General features: G+C 45.5%; 1 protein-coding gene across 4 annotated transcripts in view; it reads left to right on the forward strand.

Annotated features, from left to right (window-relative positions):
* Positions 1-1,212: 1,212 nt before the first annotated feature.
* Positions 1,213-19,300, forward strand: part of CRIM1 (cysteine rich transmembrane BMP regulator 1) — a 185,828-nt gene continuing 167,740 nt past the window's right edge. For 2 of the 4 annotated variants that reach the window (XM_027622858.2, XM_027622859.2), the window contains exon 1: positions 1,575-2,046. In XM_027622858.2, coding sequence (XP_027478659.1) covers positions 1,716-2,046 — 331 coding nt within the window. In that variant the 5' untranslated portion in view covers positions 1,575-1,715. Of the gene's footprint in view, positions 2,047-19,300 lie in introns of all 4 variants that reach the window. The other 2 variants (XM_027622860.2, XM_027622861.2) reach the window with 2 other exon arrangements.

Here is a 19,300-nt window from a genome sequence, read left to right on the forward strand (position 1 = left end):
ACGTTTTCTGACAGTCACAGAAGAGAAACAATCTCCGCACAACGCATTTTGCATCACTTCAGTTACTTCTTCACTGGGGTTCTCACAAATAACATGTCACACATCTTCTTTATTAATATATTTACAGTATATTTACAATAAACAAATAAACGGGGGGAAAAAAGAAGGAAACCCATCACTTCTGTCCAGGAGCTTGGGAAAGAACAGGGCAACGTCAGATGACATTAATGATGCACGAGAAACACGGGTCCAATCATGTCAAGACTTGTAGTAATCCAGTATTCGGCCTTACTCAAGGGAGAGAAATTCAGCTCTGCTACTTTCCATTCACCCCCTCCCATAACAGCACCTCGGCACAGACGGCAGAGCGACCAGACACACAGGATGTGGACAGTTAAAATTCAACTCAAGCTACAGCAGTCCTCAACCATCCTCCCCACCCCCTGCGGAATATTTACCTAGACCGTTTAAAGCACTTAATTAATTCACCAGCAGCTTCGCTGGAGGCGTCTCGAGCTTCCCGAGACTCCATTACATAATATCTTTCACAAAGTCTATCCCCAGCTCGAGTGGAAGATGGATTCTCATCCATTTGCGGAGGTTTCCGTGCATTCGCTTCCCTTTGGATCCGGCGGGTGCCCCAGCCAAGGCTGCAGCAACCCCGTCGGCCCCGAGCTTCGGCGGTCCCCACCACTCTCCGAACTCAAAGCCGGCCCAGTAGGGGCAGCCGGCTCGCCCTCGGGGCGCCCAGGCCACAGCCACGGTGGCCGCGGAGCCTGCGGTCGCCCGGCACGCCGCGCCTCTCGCTGCCCGCGGTGTGCGCCCCGAGCCCAAGCCGCAGCGCGCCCGCAGAGCCCCGGCGAAGGAGGCGCGCGAAGGCTCGGCCTCAGGGCCGGCTCGGCTCGCCGGGCTCCAGCCGGAGGAGCCGGAGCGGGAGGAGGAAGAGGAGGAGGCGGAGGCGGAGGCGGAGGAGGAGGAAGAGGAGGAGGAGGAGGCGTGTGAGGGAGGAAGGACCCGGCAGCCCGCGAGGGAGGGCGGGGGAGGGGGCCGGCCGGGCCGGGAGGGGTGGGGGGGCAGCCAATGAGAGGCGCGCGGGGGGGGGGGGCGAGGTCTGGGGGATGAGGTAGGATGGGGGAGGGCGCAGCCCGAGCGGCGGAGGCTCGAGCCATAAACAAGCGCCCGGAGGAGCCGCGCAGGAGTGAGGCGAGCGGGGCGCGCGGAGTGGACGCCGCGGACCTTCTGCTGCGCCACCGCGCCCACTCGGCGGCTCGGGAGGCGGGGACCGGCCCGGAGGCTGCGCCGCCGCCACCACCGCCGCGGGGCCGGCCGAACCGGCGGAGGAGAGGGAAGAGGCGCCGCCAGCCGGGGCTGGAGCCCAGCGCAGCCGCCGCCACCGCCGCCGCCAGAAGTTTGGGTTGAACCGGAGCTGCCGGGAGGAAACTTTTTTTCTTTTTTCCCCCTCCCTCCCGGGAGGAGGAGGAAGAAGGGAAGCCACCGCTGGCGCCAACGCTAGTGGGCTCGGGGTCGGCGCGGCCCGCAGCGGGGGGCGGGGGCCTCGCCCCGCGAGGGGAGGCGCGCCCCGGGGGCCCCGAGGGGGGCGGCGAGGACCGCGGGCTGCGGGTGCGGCGGCGGCGGCGCGTGTGCCCCGCGCAGGGGAGGACGCCCGCCCCGCTCCCGGCCCGGCTGCGAGGAGGAGGCGGCGGCGGCGCAGGAGGATGTACTTGGTGGCGGGGGGCAGGGGGCTGGCCGGCTGCGGGCACCTCCTGGTCTGGCTGCTGGGGCTGCTGCTGCTGCTGGCGCGCTCCGGCACCCGGGCGCTGGTCTGCCTGCCCTGCGACGAGTCCAAGTGCGAAGAGCCCAGGAGCTGCCCCGGGAGCATCGTGCAGGGCGTCTGCGGCTGCTGCTACATGTGCGCCCGGCAGAGGAACGAGAGCTGCGGCGGCGCCTACGGGCTCCACGGAGCCTGCGACCGGGGGCTGCGCTGTGTCATCCGCCCCCCGCTCAATGGCGACTCCATCACCGAGTACGAAGTGGGCGTATGCGAAGGTACGGCCGCCCGCCGCGGGCCCCCTCCCACCTGGCTGCGCCGAACAAAGTTTGGCCGAGACTTTCCCGAGGAGAGAGGGCTCCGCGGGAGGAGGGGGCCGCCGCCCCCGGGAGAGGGCCCCCGCGTACCCTGGTTCCCGCTCGCCCGCTTCCCTGGGCGCTGGCCCGGCCTCGGGCTAGGGTGGATTTCATGGGTGGGGGCGGGCGGGTGGGGGTGGCCGCGCCGAGACCCGCACACGTGTGGCTGTTCGGGCTGGGACTGCGGGGGGTGGGGCGGGCCCCGCGCCCCGAGGTGGGGGCGCCGCGGGCAGGGGGCACTGCGGAGGCTGTCGCGAGCCCCTCGGGGAGTCCGGCCCCTGCCGCCCTCCCCGCACAAGCGCAGTGTGCTGCCGAGTGCTGCACATCGATCTCGAAAGTCCCTTTTCTGTTGGCGAGGAGACGTGTCTTCAGCTCACGCTCCCTGTGTGACTCTTTTATTATTTTTTCCTTGCTCTCTTCCTTCACCCCCTTCCTCTTCCTTCGCATGTAAATCAGTTTCAGCTCCGGAATATGTCAGCCCAGGGGAAGTTACATACGGTGGTTACTCATTTATTTGCCTATTGAAAACAGTCAAAGGCTTGCTCTTCTGAATGGGGGCGGGGGGTGGGGGGGTGTTGCACCTAGGAGTGAAAAGTTGTTGCTGACTATTCGTGGCTGCTTTTTTGAGATCAGATATCCGCGTGTTTCCTAGCGTGTTGCCGGTTCCTTCTGTTTTTGTTTGACAGCGAAGGCTGTTCTCCTGTTTTCTCCACGAAGCATTGTGCACCTGGGTGTGGAGACTGACAGAGGGAGAAGTGAGCCTCCGCTGGTTGGGTGGACCCCTGTGAGCGGGTGTCGGCCCTGAGCCCTGCCCGCCTGCCTCGGCCTCCGGGTGTTTGGTCAGGTTTGGGGACTAGAGAGAGGGGCAGTGAGTTCTTTTTATTTGGCTGTTGGGCAGGACTCGGTGAGCACCAGTTAGAAGCGGGATCCCTGCTCGGGCTGACGTCGGGGTGATGATGCTGTTCCGGGGCATCCTGGTGCAGAGCAGCTGCCTTCTGGAGGAGCGACCTGTCGCTCTTTGAGCTGGCCCCTTCCTTACCACGCACAGCCAGACTCAGCACACCAGAGAAGGTTTTCTTCTGAGGCATCCTTCTGTGTGCATGTGTTTATTTATCGTGCCGAGGTACTGAAAAAGAAGGTGGCAATCTTAAGGATAAAATGGGTCTATTAAAAGACTTCAATTCTGTGATTTTCTTTAAATACACATACATTTATTTACCCCTTTTAGAGTTTGGACAGTTCTGGAAAATCAAGGCGGCTTTTCTGGTTTGGAAGCTAGTGGGCAGTATGGAGTGAAGGGAACTCTTCTCAAAGGGAAGGGGCCCTGCCCTGCTGCACCCTTAGGACATTGGGCGAGAAGAGTTTATTTGCCTGAAACACAAAAGCCTCTGAACTGGTGTCAAGTCCCATGTTAATACATGTGTTTTTATTTCTCACATCAGGAAGAAATGGCCAGGAGATTAACTTCTGATACAATACAATTTTATGTGTTTGATTTGGGGAATTCTGAATGAGTTGGACTCAAAGATGCATCTTTGAACCCTGCCACTTGGAGTGTATAATTTACTTAAGCCAGCCTCCCATAAATCTAAAAAGAACAAGCAACATGAAAGAAGGGTAACTGCAGTGGAAACTGCTATGCTCTGAGAAGGACTTTTGGAGGTTTTAACGATTCTGACCCTTGTTTTGTTTCTTCTCAATGTACTGCTGGTGAAGGAAATGTGGAGCTGGGGGCTCGCACGGGAATGGAGTGTTTTGGCACCAGTCTTCCAGTATCACGGTATAGAGTTATTTTGGCAGTTTGTCGTGAGCTTTTCATTCCTCTGAAATGATGCGATCCCTCTTAGTTTGATTTCTTCTGGTAACACCCCATGCACTTGGTATTAGCCTCGAAGATGCTTGGAAGTACTTGTTTCCATGATTATATCTCAATTAGCGTTCTCTAGTGACACTTTTCATTTAGCAGGACTGTTTTCAGTTGCCAAAACTGGGCGCTTAGCATTTCTTTTTATCTAATCTTTTTAGAATTCTAAAAGCAGCCGTCAAGTTGTATTCTAAATCCATTAAACCAAAGTAAGAACACGGCTACCTGTCATGATACAGTGTTTGGATTTACACAGATACTGTCAATCGTCTGTCTGAAATTTCAAGTATTTTCATTTGACCACAAAATTTATGGAAAACATAGGATAACCTTTTTTTTTCTTTTTATAAAATTAGAGGAGTCTTTAAATGTCAGTAATTACATAGAAGGTGCGGACTCTTTTTTGTTAGTTTGCAAGAAACTTCTCAGTGGCTAGTCTTTCCTTCAGTTTGCATTTTTATTGAGAAATTCACACACTGAAACACGATTATTATAACTGACGTGACTAGGAACTGATATATTTTAATCATGTTGAAGTCTCTTTCGTTGCAATTTTTGCACTAAAATGACCCCTACTGGTTGTATCTGTTAATGAAAACTGTTTTTGAAAACATTTAATTGCCTACACTGAGAAATCCTATTGCATGTATAGATATATTATTATTACTAATCTACCGGCTTTGGAGGACATAAATTAAATACCAGTTACATTGTTCCGTTTGCCAAATTGCAGTAGTTTTTATTTGTGTTACTCTCCTTTCTGACTTTGTGGTGAAAAAAAAAATCATGTTTTTTAACTGTGGTTCACATAATGAGTTAGATAAATCAGAAGCAAAGGTGGACCCCTGCCAACCTGTGGCTCACTGTCTTAGGTTTTGAAAGCATGCCAGCCCGTAGTAGGCTCTCAATAAATGTGTATTGAGCAAATGGATAAACAGTCTTCTCCATAGAAAGAATAGTGAAGAAAAAATATTTTCTGAAAGATGAAATAATGTGAAGAATTGTACCCTGTGAGTCACGTGACATACATGTACAGTTGGTCTTTTCAGCGTTGTTTAGATTATCAACCAAATCATTTCTTTTTAAATAAAATACATTTTTGGTTTAAGTGCATTTTAAAAACTGACCATAGAGCCAAGTACCTAAAGTTTTTTTCTGCTCTCTCGCAGTCTAAAAAAGTGCTTTTTGGCCCCCAGGAGGGCACAAGTCTCTTTACTGTTTCCACTCATTAGGTGAGTCCCTGTGGCCGTTTCTGACTTCCCAAGCGGCCTGTTCCTTGGCTGGGCTGCCTGCCTCCAGGTAAATCACCTAGAAGCTAGAGAAAAAGTTTGAATTCTGAACTCCTGAGGCAGAAGACTGGATGGGAGATCAAAGACAGAGTTTTGAAAAATTACCAAAGCGGGATTTTCTAGGAAGAAGGTTTTGATGGTACCATGAGGATTCTATTTTGAGATGGGGGTGAGGACCATTTTCCCTCTTATGTGGAATAGTACATGATGCTTCTGTTGTGAGGGGTTGGGGCAAGGTGGGGGGGGGGGCATGAGCGGCCTTCTCTCTCCACATAGTAAACAGGCACATGATGGCTTGAGTTTGACAGTTTGTGAGGACAGAGTGACTTGGAACCTGGCTGACATTACTGAGTGGCTCGGCCCTGAGAACTTTGTTGTATTGGAGCCAGATGATCACTGTCATAGACAAGTACCAACTTTTTTGTCCCCCATTGCATATTTACTCAGTAGCTTCGTCTTTATGGAACTTTCCATGTTTTTTATCATGGCATCCACCAAACTATCTCCTTCAAAACACAGTCCTTTTATTTCTCCCAGGTATTTTAACTTTTCCTTCCACCTAGTTTTCATGGGGACAGTGAGGAGGAAAACCATACTGTGGTTATGTGGTGGGTGCTTACAGCAAACAGTGTTGGATTCTGAATCTATTGCCTTTAGAAGGTTATAGTTTCTTTTCAAAACCCTGGAAAACTGAGTCGGGGATAGAGATGATGGCTCTTTGGAAAAGAATTTATGGAGGATCTGAGGTCAGGCTGCAGGAGGCAGGTTTGTTTCCTAAACCAAACCCGTTTGGTTAATGCACAAGCCACACAGATCTCCTCTCATTGCTCTGAAATGTAGGACTTGGAGTCAAGAGTCCATGCATTTTAATTTTACTAATTAAAAAGAAGAGGGGAGGGGCAAAGTTAATACTCCTGTATTGGCATTTGAAAACTTGAAACACCCAGGACTCCTCATTTTTGAGGAATGTGTTTTGCTTCCCATCTCAAAAGTCTTCAGGTGGAATGAGCTCATAGAGAAAGCCAGCAGAGGGCCTATAAAATTATGATACTAGGGTATGGGAAGAGAAACCAATGCAAGTAAACAAGGAAATAATTAGTTCCTCCCAGAAGTAAATATTGACAAAATATGGAGAGACTATTCACTGCACATACATAAATGACAGGACTTGGTGACCTTCGCTTTGACTCTCAAGCTTGCAGAATCCTGTTATTCAGGAATCCAGTCACATAAAACACTTGGCAAAGGGCAAATGAATTGCATAGTACCAGAAAGGCAAAAATAGCACATCTAGAGATATTTGCTGCCATTAATTCATGCTTAACAGTGACCAGCAGAATCCACATGCAGGTATGTTGGCAGTGCAGTTGTGAACAGGTTAATTTATGAAGAAAACTGTTTGAAGAATCCTTAAACTGTGGGCATTGTGTCTAGCGATAGGTATTTAGTGAAACGGTGCATGCAGGTTTCTGTGTTCTGTGCAGCTTGGTTAGAAGCGATGCCTTGGATAAACAAGGGAACAGCTTGTGGGTGCTGGGGACAGGCATTATGGAGTTGGGAGGAGTAAGTAGATGACCCTAAAAAGATAAGGGAGTGGGAGGACCAAAGAATGACAAATGGGAGAAAGGAAAAATATTGAATTCATCTTCGGGCAACTGTGTCATCCTTTGAAGAATAATCCAAAATGCATTCCAGACATTAATTGTGAAATTCTTGAAAAAAATGTGGGTGTGTTTAACATGTTTCAGGTGACGGCAGGAACATGGCAGGATAGCAGTGCTGCTTTAGAATGTGGACGCCGTCAGATGAGCCATGGTATGATGGATGGAAGGCCAGGTGTGTTTGGTGAAGCAGGTTCCTGTAATACTGTGTTCCGGATGTGGCACAGGCGATATCAGGATTTTCGAGACACCCCAGTACAGCTCAATTAATTATTCGAAGAGGAAACTAGACTAGCCAAGCATGCATGAGTAACAAACTGAAAGCCTTCCTTCTCAGCGGTTGACTTCTCCAAAGCTGAATTTTCAGAGATCTGACTTGTCTTTGCATAGAAATCAGTCACTCTTTCATTGATTTCCTGCTCTGTACCAGGCCTTCTGCTGAGGCAGAGGGCAGCTGGGGAGCTTGGGGACCTCTCACATTTGTTCCCTACTCTCCATACTCTTTTCCTTCCTCCTTCCCTTTCCTCCCTCCCTTTCTTCCTTCCTCCCTTCCTCCCTCCCTTCCTTCCTTCCTCCCTCCCTTCCTTCCTCCCTTTCTTCCTTCCTCCTTTAAAGATTTTATTTATTTATTTGACAGAGAGATAGAGTGAGCCAGAGAGCACAAGTGGGGGGAATGACAGAGGGAGAGGGAGAAGCAGGCTCTCGGAGCCATACCACTCAGCACTCGATCCCAGGACCCCGGGATCATGACCTGAGCTGAAGGCAGATGCTTAATGGACTGAGACACCCAGGCGCCCCTCCTCTACACTCTCTTCATCTCAATAAAGAATAAGGCAGCAAGACCTTAAAAAGTCTACATAATAGTACAGGTTCAAGCCAGGTAGAAATGATTTTGCAAGTGTGTATATGTTTAGTTGTTGAGTGAAGTAGGTGGTTAAAATTTGTTCTAGGAATCGCAGCATCTGAGATGATCTTTTCAGGGTCTGGTGGCAAAGCTGAAAAGGAGAATTTGAATTCAGATTAGGTTTAAAAGTATGAATAGGAGCTCTTTTTTTGCTGGGGGATGGGATCCTACCCATTCTTCTTAGAGCCTGTGCAACATCCATCAGAGTGTTTCCCAACATCTGAGAATGAGGCTGCATTCTTAATGCCTTACTAGCTGTGGTTCAGAATGGCAAGTTTCCTTTCCAGAGTGATTTTTCTCCGTGTTCTAGCTTGTTCCACTTAGGCAGATGAGCGTGGGCAGTGAGCTGAGAGGTGTCCCTTTATATCAGGCATCTTTCCATCTCAGCCATTCCCTGCTGCTTGTCTGGCCAGTTAGCCTGGTCTGTGCTTCGACAGGACCTCCTCCGTCTTCTGGTCAGAGGAGTGGTTGTATAGACTTAAATTTAAGAAAGCCCTCAAAGTTAACATTTCTAAGAGTTCATGTTGGGCCTCACAACAAACACACATGCTACCTATTACTATTACTACGTGGAAAAATAATGTTAAAAGATCCTTTTTTCTTTTACAAAACAAACAGATTTCAATTCCTTGCCTCCCTTCCCCAGCCCCAATTAATTCCCCGTGCAAAAGACGTACACCTTGATAAAAGTGTGTCATGGTTAGAAACTTGGTTTCTGAGGTCAAATCTGTGCATCTACTTCTGCACCTCTCAGTTTTCTGTCTGTATAGTGGGTTAATAATAGGGTTGCTGTAAGGACTCAGTGAATGAATTGCTTTGAAGCACTTGGAAGAGTGACTGGCAGTGACACTTAATAACAACAAAGGTACCAACCACTGTAAGTAAAACAACTTGATATGGGTGCATTCTGTTGTTCTGCTTAATCCTCTTCTACCTGAGTAATGATTATCAGTAGTTAAGGAGTTTGGGCTCTTAGAAAAGGAGCAAATTATCAAGCTCAGGTCCCCTCTTTTCTTCTACCCCAACACCATAAGTGCATAAGTAAAAAACTTATTTAAGGACCTCTAAAGCTATTTGCTGCATTTCTTCAGATGTCCATTTGTTAAACTTTGTCTAAATCATTTGTATATTTTGGGTTAAAATAAAGAGGGAGGAGCCTGAAATTTTTTGCATTACGTCATGGGAGTTATAAATGTAACCATTTATCTGTGGGCTCATATTTCGTTTGGGGGAGAGGAGGGCACCTAACCTCACTGTAACTGGGACTGTACATTTTCTTTCACATTATATTCTGCTGGAAGAGTTTGCCTCTAGCTCCTGGAGTGTTCCCACTGCTGGTCCCCACAGGATTTGACCTGACGAGCTAAGGAGGCAGCTTGTGTTGCTGCAGCTCACCTGCTTTGGGACCCCAGGCCCACCTGCTGCTGAAGTTTGTACAAACTAGACAGAACTAGAGGTCAAACGTTTACCCAGCCCTTTCCTTCCTACCTGTTTCCTTGCTGTCCTTCCGCCCACAGGTATTTACTGAGCAGCTGCTATGGGTCTGGTCTTTGTGCTACACTATAATGATGCTGCCTTTCTAAGCCTCAGTTTCCCTCTTGGTAAATAGTAATAGGTAGCATGTGTGTTTGTTGTGAGGCTTAAATGAGATAAAACTGTACTGAAATTTTAATGTGCACATAAATCACCTGGGGATCTCATTGAGCATGGAGGTCCTGATTCAGTAGGTCTGGGTGGGGCTTGGGTTTCTGCATTTCTAATAAACTCCCTGGTGATGCCAAAGCTGCTGATCCTGGGACCACACTTTAAGGAGCAAAAAGCTAGTCCATAGAACAGAGCATGGCCTATGAGACCTGATAATGTTACCTGCTATTTTAGTTATTTGTCAGCCAAAATAAATAAGATAGGGACCCCCCTTTCACAGAGGCCATGGTCTAATGGCAGATAGCAGAGACGCTTATATCCAAGAGTTATTTACAGCTGTAAAGCCCTGAGAAAAGTGCTGAGCATCTCAAGAGCAACTAAGAGGGGCTCTAACTCTAACCACCAGGAAGGATTTAGTGGGGGGAGGGGGTGGCACCTACCAAGGTCTGAGGGTGTGCTCTTTTCCTTTCTGCTTCCCACTCCTCTGTGCAGGATGTTTTAGGAAAAAGAAAATGGGTCTTGATACTAGACAAACCTATGTTCAAACCTCAGCTCTTATTTTTTAACTGAACAACTGACTTGCTTCGTTGTTTTGGGCTCCGGGTTCCTCGTCTGTAAAAATGGAATACTTGCAGCTTTCTGTGAAGTAGATGCTGTAATGAGGTTTGGAACACATACATAGATATATAAAATCACATAGATAATGTGTGTGTGGGTGTGTGTAGAGTGTAATTCCTGGTACCAAATAGATTTTTAAAAAATAATGTTAATTCTAATTTTCATTCTGTTACCCTGAATTTCATTTTCTTCTTTGTTAGCTTTATATAGAAGTTAAAAAAAAAAATGCACTTTGTGACACACAGCCCCTTCACATTCGAGTCTAGTACTGCTGTAGTTCCTAACCTCTTTGCTGTTTCAGCAGAATGTGGACATTTGCTTGATTTTGTGGTTCGTGTTCCTAGTACCAGAGAGCTATTTCAAACTAAGACTTTTTAAAAGGTGACCTATCTTAATATTGATGGCCTGTGGTTTAATGGAAGCAAATTAAATTTCCCTTTATTGTTAGGAGTTTTCTGTGGGTTTCAGGGCATCCCTGGAGACATGGGAGACCCCAGGAGTGTCACCAGGGCAAGGCTGGGATCACTGCAGTTACAAAAGGAAGGAAGGAAGGAAGGATGGAGCCGCCATCCCAGCCGGCTCAAAGACAAGGGCAGGTTAAGAATGAGCAGGAGATGGTGTGCCGCCCAGAGGACATCTGCATGGCTTTTCTTGATCCTGTGGGTTCCAGCCATCCTTCCTGTGGACTAATACCACGGCTTTCCCGTGGACTTGCCTTGTAGTTTCTCTGCAGCATCTTTGTACTACAGTGGAAGGCTGGGAAAGAATGCCTAGAATTAAAATACCTGAGTTCTTGTCTCTTTAGCTCCTGCGGTAGGTGCGGCCCCCACTTTAGGAAGACAGAACTGCTGCGCTGCCTCCATGCCTGCAAATGTGTGTCATTTTTACCCAGTAAATATGGGCTGAGGACTCACAAAGCAAATGCTTTATACTGGCTCTTAGGGAACAAGGAGAAAGAACTTGATGAAGATATAATCCTTGCAATCAATAGTTTATAACTCTTTTTTATTTTCTTCTTGACAACCAAACCTTATTATCACACAATAGAAATTGAATTTTCTTCCCGAAACTCTTTTAGTACCTATCATTGTAGTGCCTCTATCTTTCATCAAGAGTGCTGGTATTCAAATATGTAACTTACAAGCAAGATGAGATAAACTTTGAAACTTCAAGGTTTTGTTTAAGTATGTGCTTGTCAAATCCAAAAATAGCACCCTAATTTGGAATCACCTGGGAACATTTGTCTTATGAACATTTAAGAACAAAAATTAAGTGTTAATTATATTTTAAGGTGTTATTTTATGTTTCAAGTTCCTGAGAAGATAATTTGAAGAATCTGCTCTTTGGAAATTTTAGGGAAGTGCTTAGTCCTTAACAAGGAGCCACTCTGGCTATAGCAAGGTAAAAAAAAAAAAAAAAAGGTATAGGCTGTAACTAGAGACTCTGCCTGTCTTATTTAGCATTTCAAAACAAAAACCATAAACAAACATCTCAGATTCAAAACAGAAAGGAATTTCTGGCAGGGCAGAATGAAACCTGAGCCTGCAAAGTCCTGGGTCTACAAGAGGTAACTTATTTAGCTTCTTATCCAAAGGCCACAAGCAAAACGTTTCACAGCTGTGATAAAACAAAAGGCATATCAACATTGGAGAGTTGTGATACTTCTTTTTTAAGACTCTAAAAGACCTGCCAAAATAAGGTAAAGCTATCGTAAGGAAGTTTGACCTGAGCTAGACTTTTCATCTTAACGATTAGTTGGACCACTTCAGACCCATCACATGTGAGGAACCATACATACGGGATGTAGGTGCTCAGTACCCTCAGTGTGTGTTTATAATTCTGCAGAGAGAGAACATTCCATCATCTGGTCGAATGTAGATCTGGAAAACCTTCACATGGTTTCCCCTTTTTCCTCACTCTCCATAGTTGGCACATTTGCTTTTTTAAAGACACGGACATTTACATTCTGCATGAGGAAAAAGGGATAAATAGTTCTGTCTCTGAAAACCAAAGTAGAGAGATGTTTCAATGGTTTGAGGAAGATTGTATGTGTTTTTCAGAACTACTGAGTTCTTCTATTTCAGACAGATCTCAGGAAAATTTATTACCACTGTCTGTGACATAAAAATGAAAGGCCAAAAAATTTCCATGTTCTATTTTTATTTTTTTTAAAGATTTTATTTATTTATTTGACAGCGAGAGAGGGAACGCAAGCAGGGGGAATGGGAGAGAGAGAAGCAGGCTTCCCGCTGAGCAAGGAGCCTGACCCGGGGCTCCATCCCAGGACGCTGGGATCATGATCTGAGCCAAAGGCAGACGCTTAATGACTGAGCCACCCAGGTGCCCCAAATTTCCATGTTTTAATCAAAAGAATGAATGGGTTCATATATATACCAGTTTGTGACAGGAAGGATTTAAGGCTGCTCAGAGAAAGAAATAGTGCAACATTCTTGCATGTGAGAGTGTACCATGATACAGGAGACAAAGTAGCCATGCTTTCAGATCTGCTTTCATCCCTTAGTAGCTCAGTAACTCAAATAAAACCTTCTCAACTTCCCTTGATGTTGCCTTAATTTATCTAAAGGGAATTAGGTAGTTGCCTACCTGAAGGCAGAGGAACTGAACTGATGATATCTTAAGGCCTTTCTGGTCATAAGATCTATGTTTTTTACGACCTAGAAGTGGGGCACAGGAGTCAAATATTACCTTGTGTTTGCAGAGCCAAGGAAGGGAGAAGTGGTCCTGTCTACAGGACTCCTTGCCAAGGGCTGTCGGCGGAAGGGCTTGGAGGAAAAGATCAAGCGTTCTCACATAGTTCTTTTTATTGCGAAGCGGTGGAGAGGGCAAAACACAGTGATCGGGACATTATTGACGTCTTTAGATGCTGGCAGTCTTTAAGCCATGGTGACTGTTGGCCCAGCCTGGATTCGGGGTAGAATTTATGCCTCTCTTTTGTGAATGGGCTGGCCTGCTGCCTTCACTCTTTCTCCGTTTCCCTCCTTTACTTCATTAATTACGATGACTGTGAAGTAGGTAGGTGACAGCTACCACAAGGGGAGAAGCTTGAGCAAAGACAGGCCGAAACTTGCCCAAATTCACATGTTCATTTCTGCCTCTGACACTAGGAGAGAGTTGAGTAATTGCTGTTCTTCCTAATATTGCAGGCGGCAGCCAAATTCCCAGCATTCTTTTACCTTTGCGGCTGTTTTCACTTGCCAGGGAGTTTCCTTCAGGAGCAGGCTGGATTTAAAGAAACATAGCAGTCCTTGCATGTGAGGGTTGGGTGGGGGTGGCCGGGGTACTGGCCCATGTGGCCCTTGGGCGCCTCACACCGGGAGGATGAGCTGAGGAGTCTCTGCAAAGGGTCAAGCTGCATGCCCTGCCAGCCCCCCGGGTTACCTCTGTGTGCCGCGAGCCCCGGGAGCAGGAAGCCCTGCGTGTCTGTGAGACACCAAGTCTACCCTGACGGTATTTCAAGAACAGGCCAGCTGTGGAGCTCAGGAAGTTGTCTCTTGGGGTCTAGAAACCCCACCCATCCTTTGCATATTGTCCAGGTGGTGTGGACCCGTGCATGGCTCTGAAACTTGATGTAATGTGAATTATTCCAAAGAATGGGACGCCCAGCCCAACCTGCAGTGTACACCAGCAATCAGCTTGCTTTGCCTTGTGGATATTACATTTTTGCCAAGAGCAGCCTTCCAGAATGAGGTGCTAGTTAATTCCAGTCGGGCATTTATTCGTTAATAAGTCTGCTGAATGCTAAATACTCCATTTGGGAGTATGTGACTGGAGAAAACTCAGCAGCTAATTATTATGTAGATCTCTTCTGTGATTCTCACTTTCAGTTCAATTACCTAAGCCACCAATCCTTAGCAGTGTGAACTTGTTTCGTTTTTAGTTTTCAGTGATATTTTGCTTTTTGCTCCGAAAGTTTTTTGTTTTTGTTTTTAACTATGAGATTACTAATAACTGGATAGACATTTTATGTTGTTTAACCGAAAACCTTTCTGGGTTGTGGAGTACTGTGGCTTGCTCTGTTTTTTGTTTGTTTTTTTTTTTTTCTTTCTTTCTTTCTTTCTTTCTTTGATGATATCCGAAGTTAAATCCTGTTCCGGATCGTATCCTGTCTGTCCTTCCAGGGTAGATTTCTGGATAGCTAATTAATGGTGGTGTCTGAAATAGCCATTGAGGGGTGGCTGGTGTTCATTTACTAATCGGAGCTTTTGCTGAAAAAACTAGGTTCTGTTCTACTCTTCTTTGGTATATCAATAGGTCTTTATTTGGTTTTCTTCCTGCTTGGTTGGTGCATATTAGCTTGAGAACTTAAGAACTTTTAAACTTGGGGGCGGGGGCAGTAATGACGGTGTGAACGCCTAGGGCCTTCTCTCTAGAACATTTCTCTCTTGGAAGTGGCCAGGGTGTTCAGTGTGTGTTTGCTGCCACCAGAGTCTGTGCTGGAAGGTCTGTTTGGTACTTCTCATGCCCATGACTTTGTGCTGTGCTTTGGCCCTCCTTCCCCGGTGAATCCCTGCCATGACCCAGGGTAAGCTGTATCTCAAGCACCCTGAAAGCCTTGCTTTCCAGCATTCTTTCCATTTGCCTCCACATTCTTCCCAGCATGGTTGAATGCAGCTCTCCAGCTATTGGTAACCCAACTAGTAAGAGAAGCTGGTGCCAAGCATCAAATCCTCTGCGAGGACCTCTTCCAGTAACGGTGTCTGCACTAACAGGATAGCAGAGAGGAGTTCTGTAGAAATGTTTGGAGGGGACGTGTTCGCCAGTACGTGAGATTCATTTGATTCTGTGGAATATGATAATATGGGTCAGCAAGTGGTAAAAGTTCATAATACAGTGTTCTTCACATGGTTGTGGTGGACTTGCTAGCCTAAAAAGGTGTGCCCAGGATGGTAAAATATCTTGTAGCATCAGCAACTGGGCTCCTGGTACGCTTACAGTTGTGACTTTGAAAGACAATAAGCTGTGATAATTCTTTCTTTCAAGATGTAGGTAACTTCATATCTTTGGATAGAGAGTGACTGTGTGTGTGTGTGTGTGTGTGTGTGTGTGTGTGTGTACAGCTGCTAAGAGCACACTACAAAGAATACTTTGCATTGTGTTATGTGCTGAAAACAACTTGCAGAGTTGAAGCAAATTAAGTATACTATCTACTCTGTAGATCAGCAAACTGAAAATGACTTCTTAACAAGTAAAGATTGTGCAGTTTTATTATACTTGAAAAAAACAATTCTAATTAAAGTGCTTTGGCTTTTAAACTGGTTAATTGGGATATCTATACATGAGCAAGTGGAACTCAGAAAGATTACTGACTTCATTTCTTGCTGATTGGGACAAAAGATTTATTATCCAAGGGGCAGTGTGGGCTGATTTATAGTAGGTTATCACTAAACATAGTTTTTGGCCTTACACAGGAATTTTAGATGTGATAACAGAAAGGAAAAGCAGAAATTTAGGGTGAGAAATGGAATACCTCTATAGGGAAATAAGCACATAAAAGAAGCCAGAGGTGTTTTTGGTTGGAAGGAGATGAAATTATTTTCAAAGACTATGTTGGGAGAAGGTGAGTGAGCTCTCAACAACCAAGTTTATTGACTATCTATTCAGGAAATTGTACTCAATGCTTTGGAAAAAGACTCTGCCAGTAGAGTTCTGGAAAACTTGAGGGAGAAAAAGTATTTACATGCTTTATAACATAAAACATGTCCAAAAGAAATATATAGTTACAGCTACATTTGGCACTGAAAATAGTCATGTATTATATTTTTTAAACTGTGTGTGAATGTGTAAGCATGTGCCCTGGAGTCAGAAATGCTTGGCTGATACCATTTCTTGAGAGAATGGAAAAGTAGAAGGTATGAGGAGCCACAAAGAGGGAGAAAACATAGAGGATGACTAGTAGTAAAGGAGGAACAGTGAATTGTTTTTCCTTTGGAGGGGATATATTTCATGTGCATAATGATTCCAACTTTTTTTTTTAATAATCTTAGTATAATAAGCATTTAACTTCCCATAGAGCCTTAGTAATTTGCATGTCATTACTAAAAGCCCACAGGTAAGGGAAAATTAGACTCCTAAATTCAGTACCTGACTATTCTCAAGGTGTTGGCTTTCTAACGTTGTTTCAAGTTTATGTTGGGCAAAGACCCTTTGAGAATGCAGAAAATTAGGAGATCTGTTCGACACATGCTTCCCAGTATCTGTCACAACTAGAGGTTTGGGGGGCAAAGCCGGCAACTGGAAAATGGGTGTGGTGTCCGCTTTCAGATTCCCCCAGATTGTCTTTACATCCTTCAGAATGTGTTCTCGTTCTTCAAACCCTGCCATTTTATGCTGCTTCCTTTGTGAGGACTTCCTGCCCTGCCCAGAAAAAAGCAATGCCATCCCCCCACCCCCAGTGCCCATAAATAGCACTTTCTCCTTCCCCTGTTATAACATTTTTCACACTGTGTTAGAGTTCACATTTCTGTCTCTCTGCCTCATTGTGATCCATTCGAATGCCAGGATTGTGTGTTGTTCTAGCGCTTGGCACACAGGAAGAACTCAATGAGCATTTGTTGACTAAATCTAGACTCAAGGTCATCCAAGATATTATACAAAAACTTTTCCATCTGAACTTGTTTGGTTTGCATTGTGGAAAGTATTGAGAGAATCCCAGTGAGAAGTCTCATCATTGCAGAAGGAAGCTTAGAACTGGTTAACCAGGTCCTCTCTCCTGTCACCCCTCCCCCCTCCCCCCTCCCCAGTCATCCTTAGAATTAAGTTTTTAAATTTTGCTGTGATAGGTTAGTTTCAGCTGTATTTATTTTGGCTAATATTTAAAGGTAATTTTTATTTGTGAGGGCTTTTCCTTCTTTGCCAGTTTGCCATAAAGGTGTCCACCTTTCATTCACCAACCTTTCATCAGGTTGTAAACATTTTCCTCGTGGGCGGCAGCTTGTAACCTCTTTACCATCAGGGATCTGGGACACTAAGCAGTTGAAATGCTACAGTGATCAGCTATTTGTAAACTATAACTGATAAACAATTACAAATTATTATATAGACATGCGTCAGATATGTGACCATATGAATAATTGATAATAAACATCTGTATTTTCTGCAAATCTAGGATTGTGTCTGAAGCATGTATGTGGACTAATCAGGAGGGAGTTTAAGTTAACAAACATGCAGAGAACTTTCCATCCGTGTTACACCAGTGAATGACACAACCTATTTACTGCGGCAGGTGATCTCCAAATGTCATCAAGAATTTTAACTGTGCACCTTCTTTGGGGAAGGAACTCCGAAGCCAACAACATGAGGGTGGAAGTGTGTGACTGTGAATAATAAAAATGCCTCACAAGGGTTTGAACAGGAAGTCCATAAGAATGCAATATAAGGAATTTAAAAAAGCAAAATTCCTTTTGGATTTTCTCCAAACCCTATGACTTCAGGGACTGAGGAATTCTTGATGACTCGTGGCTGGAGTCCCAACTTGTTATTAAGCCGGGTGGAATTGTTTTTCCTTTAGCACCAGTCATGAACTCTTTGTTTGTTTGTTTACTTTCCTGAAAGTCTTAAAGTGGTTTACAAATTAAGACACTAAGGCATTAGACACTTAAGGACACAACACTAAATTATAACCTTTGGGTAATATATTTGGTATTAAAGTTTTCAACTGCTAGAAAAGGAGAGATTTGGCCAAAATAAGGATACAGGGTCATAGACAGATATACAGAATTATCCTGGTATAAGTCAGGCATCTGTAACCTTTTGTGACTTTAGTTGAGTGTGCCCAGAGAGCCCCATTCCCTCAGTACAGTTTTAATTTTGATGTCTCTGGTACAGCATGTGCCTTCGACTTTCCCATGTTTAAGATGCCCATCCCACATGTGATTGTAATTGTTTATAATATTAGTGACATGGCTGGCGGCTTTGCAGTAACCCACTTGAGAGCACCAGTTGTCCTAAAAGCTTTCGAAAGGGGGAGGAGGGCAAGCTGGAACTGATCGTTAAGTAAGGTTTAGGAGTAGAGCTCTAGTTTTCCATGATTCTTTGTTGGTGATGAAAGGTTCAAGATTTTAAGCAAGGTAATTTTTTTGAGCGTCCACTGATGATTTTCCTGTAACTCTTTAAAAATACAATTTTTTACTTTTAGGTGGCTTCATTACTGTTAAAGTTTTAAAAGTCAGCTTCCAGACATTGGGAAGTTGTTCTCCTTCAAGTGTTGGCCTTCTCTAAGACTTTTATCGGCAGAAAGAGTATTTAACTTGAGGGTGGATACTGCCCAAATTAGAGGTATCACAAAACCTGTGGCTCTTCTGTTAACTTGAGGTAGAAGGTGAAGGACCGAGAACTGTTCTTGCTGCTAGAAGAGCATATTTACTCTCAGTCTTTAATACAATAAATGAATGGAGGCAGAGAATGGGGAAACACACTTGAAGGAGAGAGGGCCCCTCTTGTTGTAAGCCAAAGTAAACAGTTCTGTAACTGAAAAGTAGACTATCAGGAAGGTGAGAACCAGAGAAGTAGGTGTCAAGTGCAACCAGCAAGTACCATTTTCAGCTACAGAGATAGCCAGGTTGCCCCGAGTCCCAAAAAAGAACCTCTCAGAGGTATTTAGGGGAAATCAGTTTCCTGAACTGGCCTTTCATGGGCCTACAGCTGGACCCAGGGCCAGGGCTGGGGGAGAAAACAAACAGATGTGATTCTCTGAGGGGGTAGAGATGAAGTCGCCAGTAACCAAGGGAAAACTTCAGGGGAGCCCGTGGACTGGCAGAATGCAGTGGGAAGGCATCCCTGAGTGTGCGTGATGTTAGAGTTAATGGAAACAGAGACGTTTTCTCTCTGTCTTTTGTTACAGTGGAAAACTGTGTCATTACAATGGACAGCTGCATACACATTGCAAATGATGTGATGTGTGCATGTACTTACACACATCCACATACGCAACACGTGCACACACACAGACTTCCTTACGGGGTCACAGTCTTGCCCTGATCGTCTCTTTGTGTCCATTTTTCTACCACGATAGCGTTTTTTTCTAAGTGGAGCTGTGAGACTCTGTTCATTCCAACAGAAAAAAAAAATTCTGTGGCCATCCTTAATTAATTTATATAAATAAAGACATGTAGATTGTCTCCTAAGAGGCTTACATAAAGCTCTGGGCATCTCATTCCTGTGTTGTTTCTTCTGTAGT

This window comes from Zalophus californianus, chromosome 8 (assembly GCF_009762305.2).
Source record: "Zalophus californianus isolate mZalCal1 chromosome 8, mZalCal1.pri.v2, whole genome shotgun sequence".
Lineage (NCBI taxonomy): Eukaryota > Metazoa > Chordata > Mammalia > Carnivora > Otariidae > Zalophus > Zalophus californianus.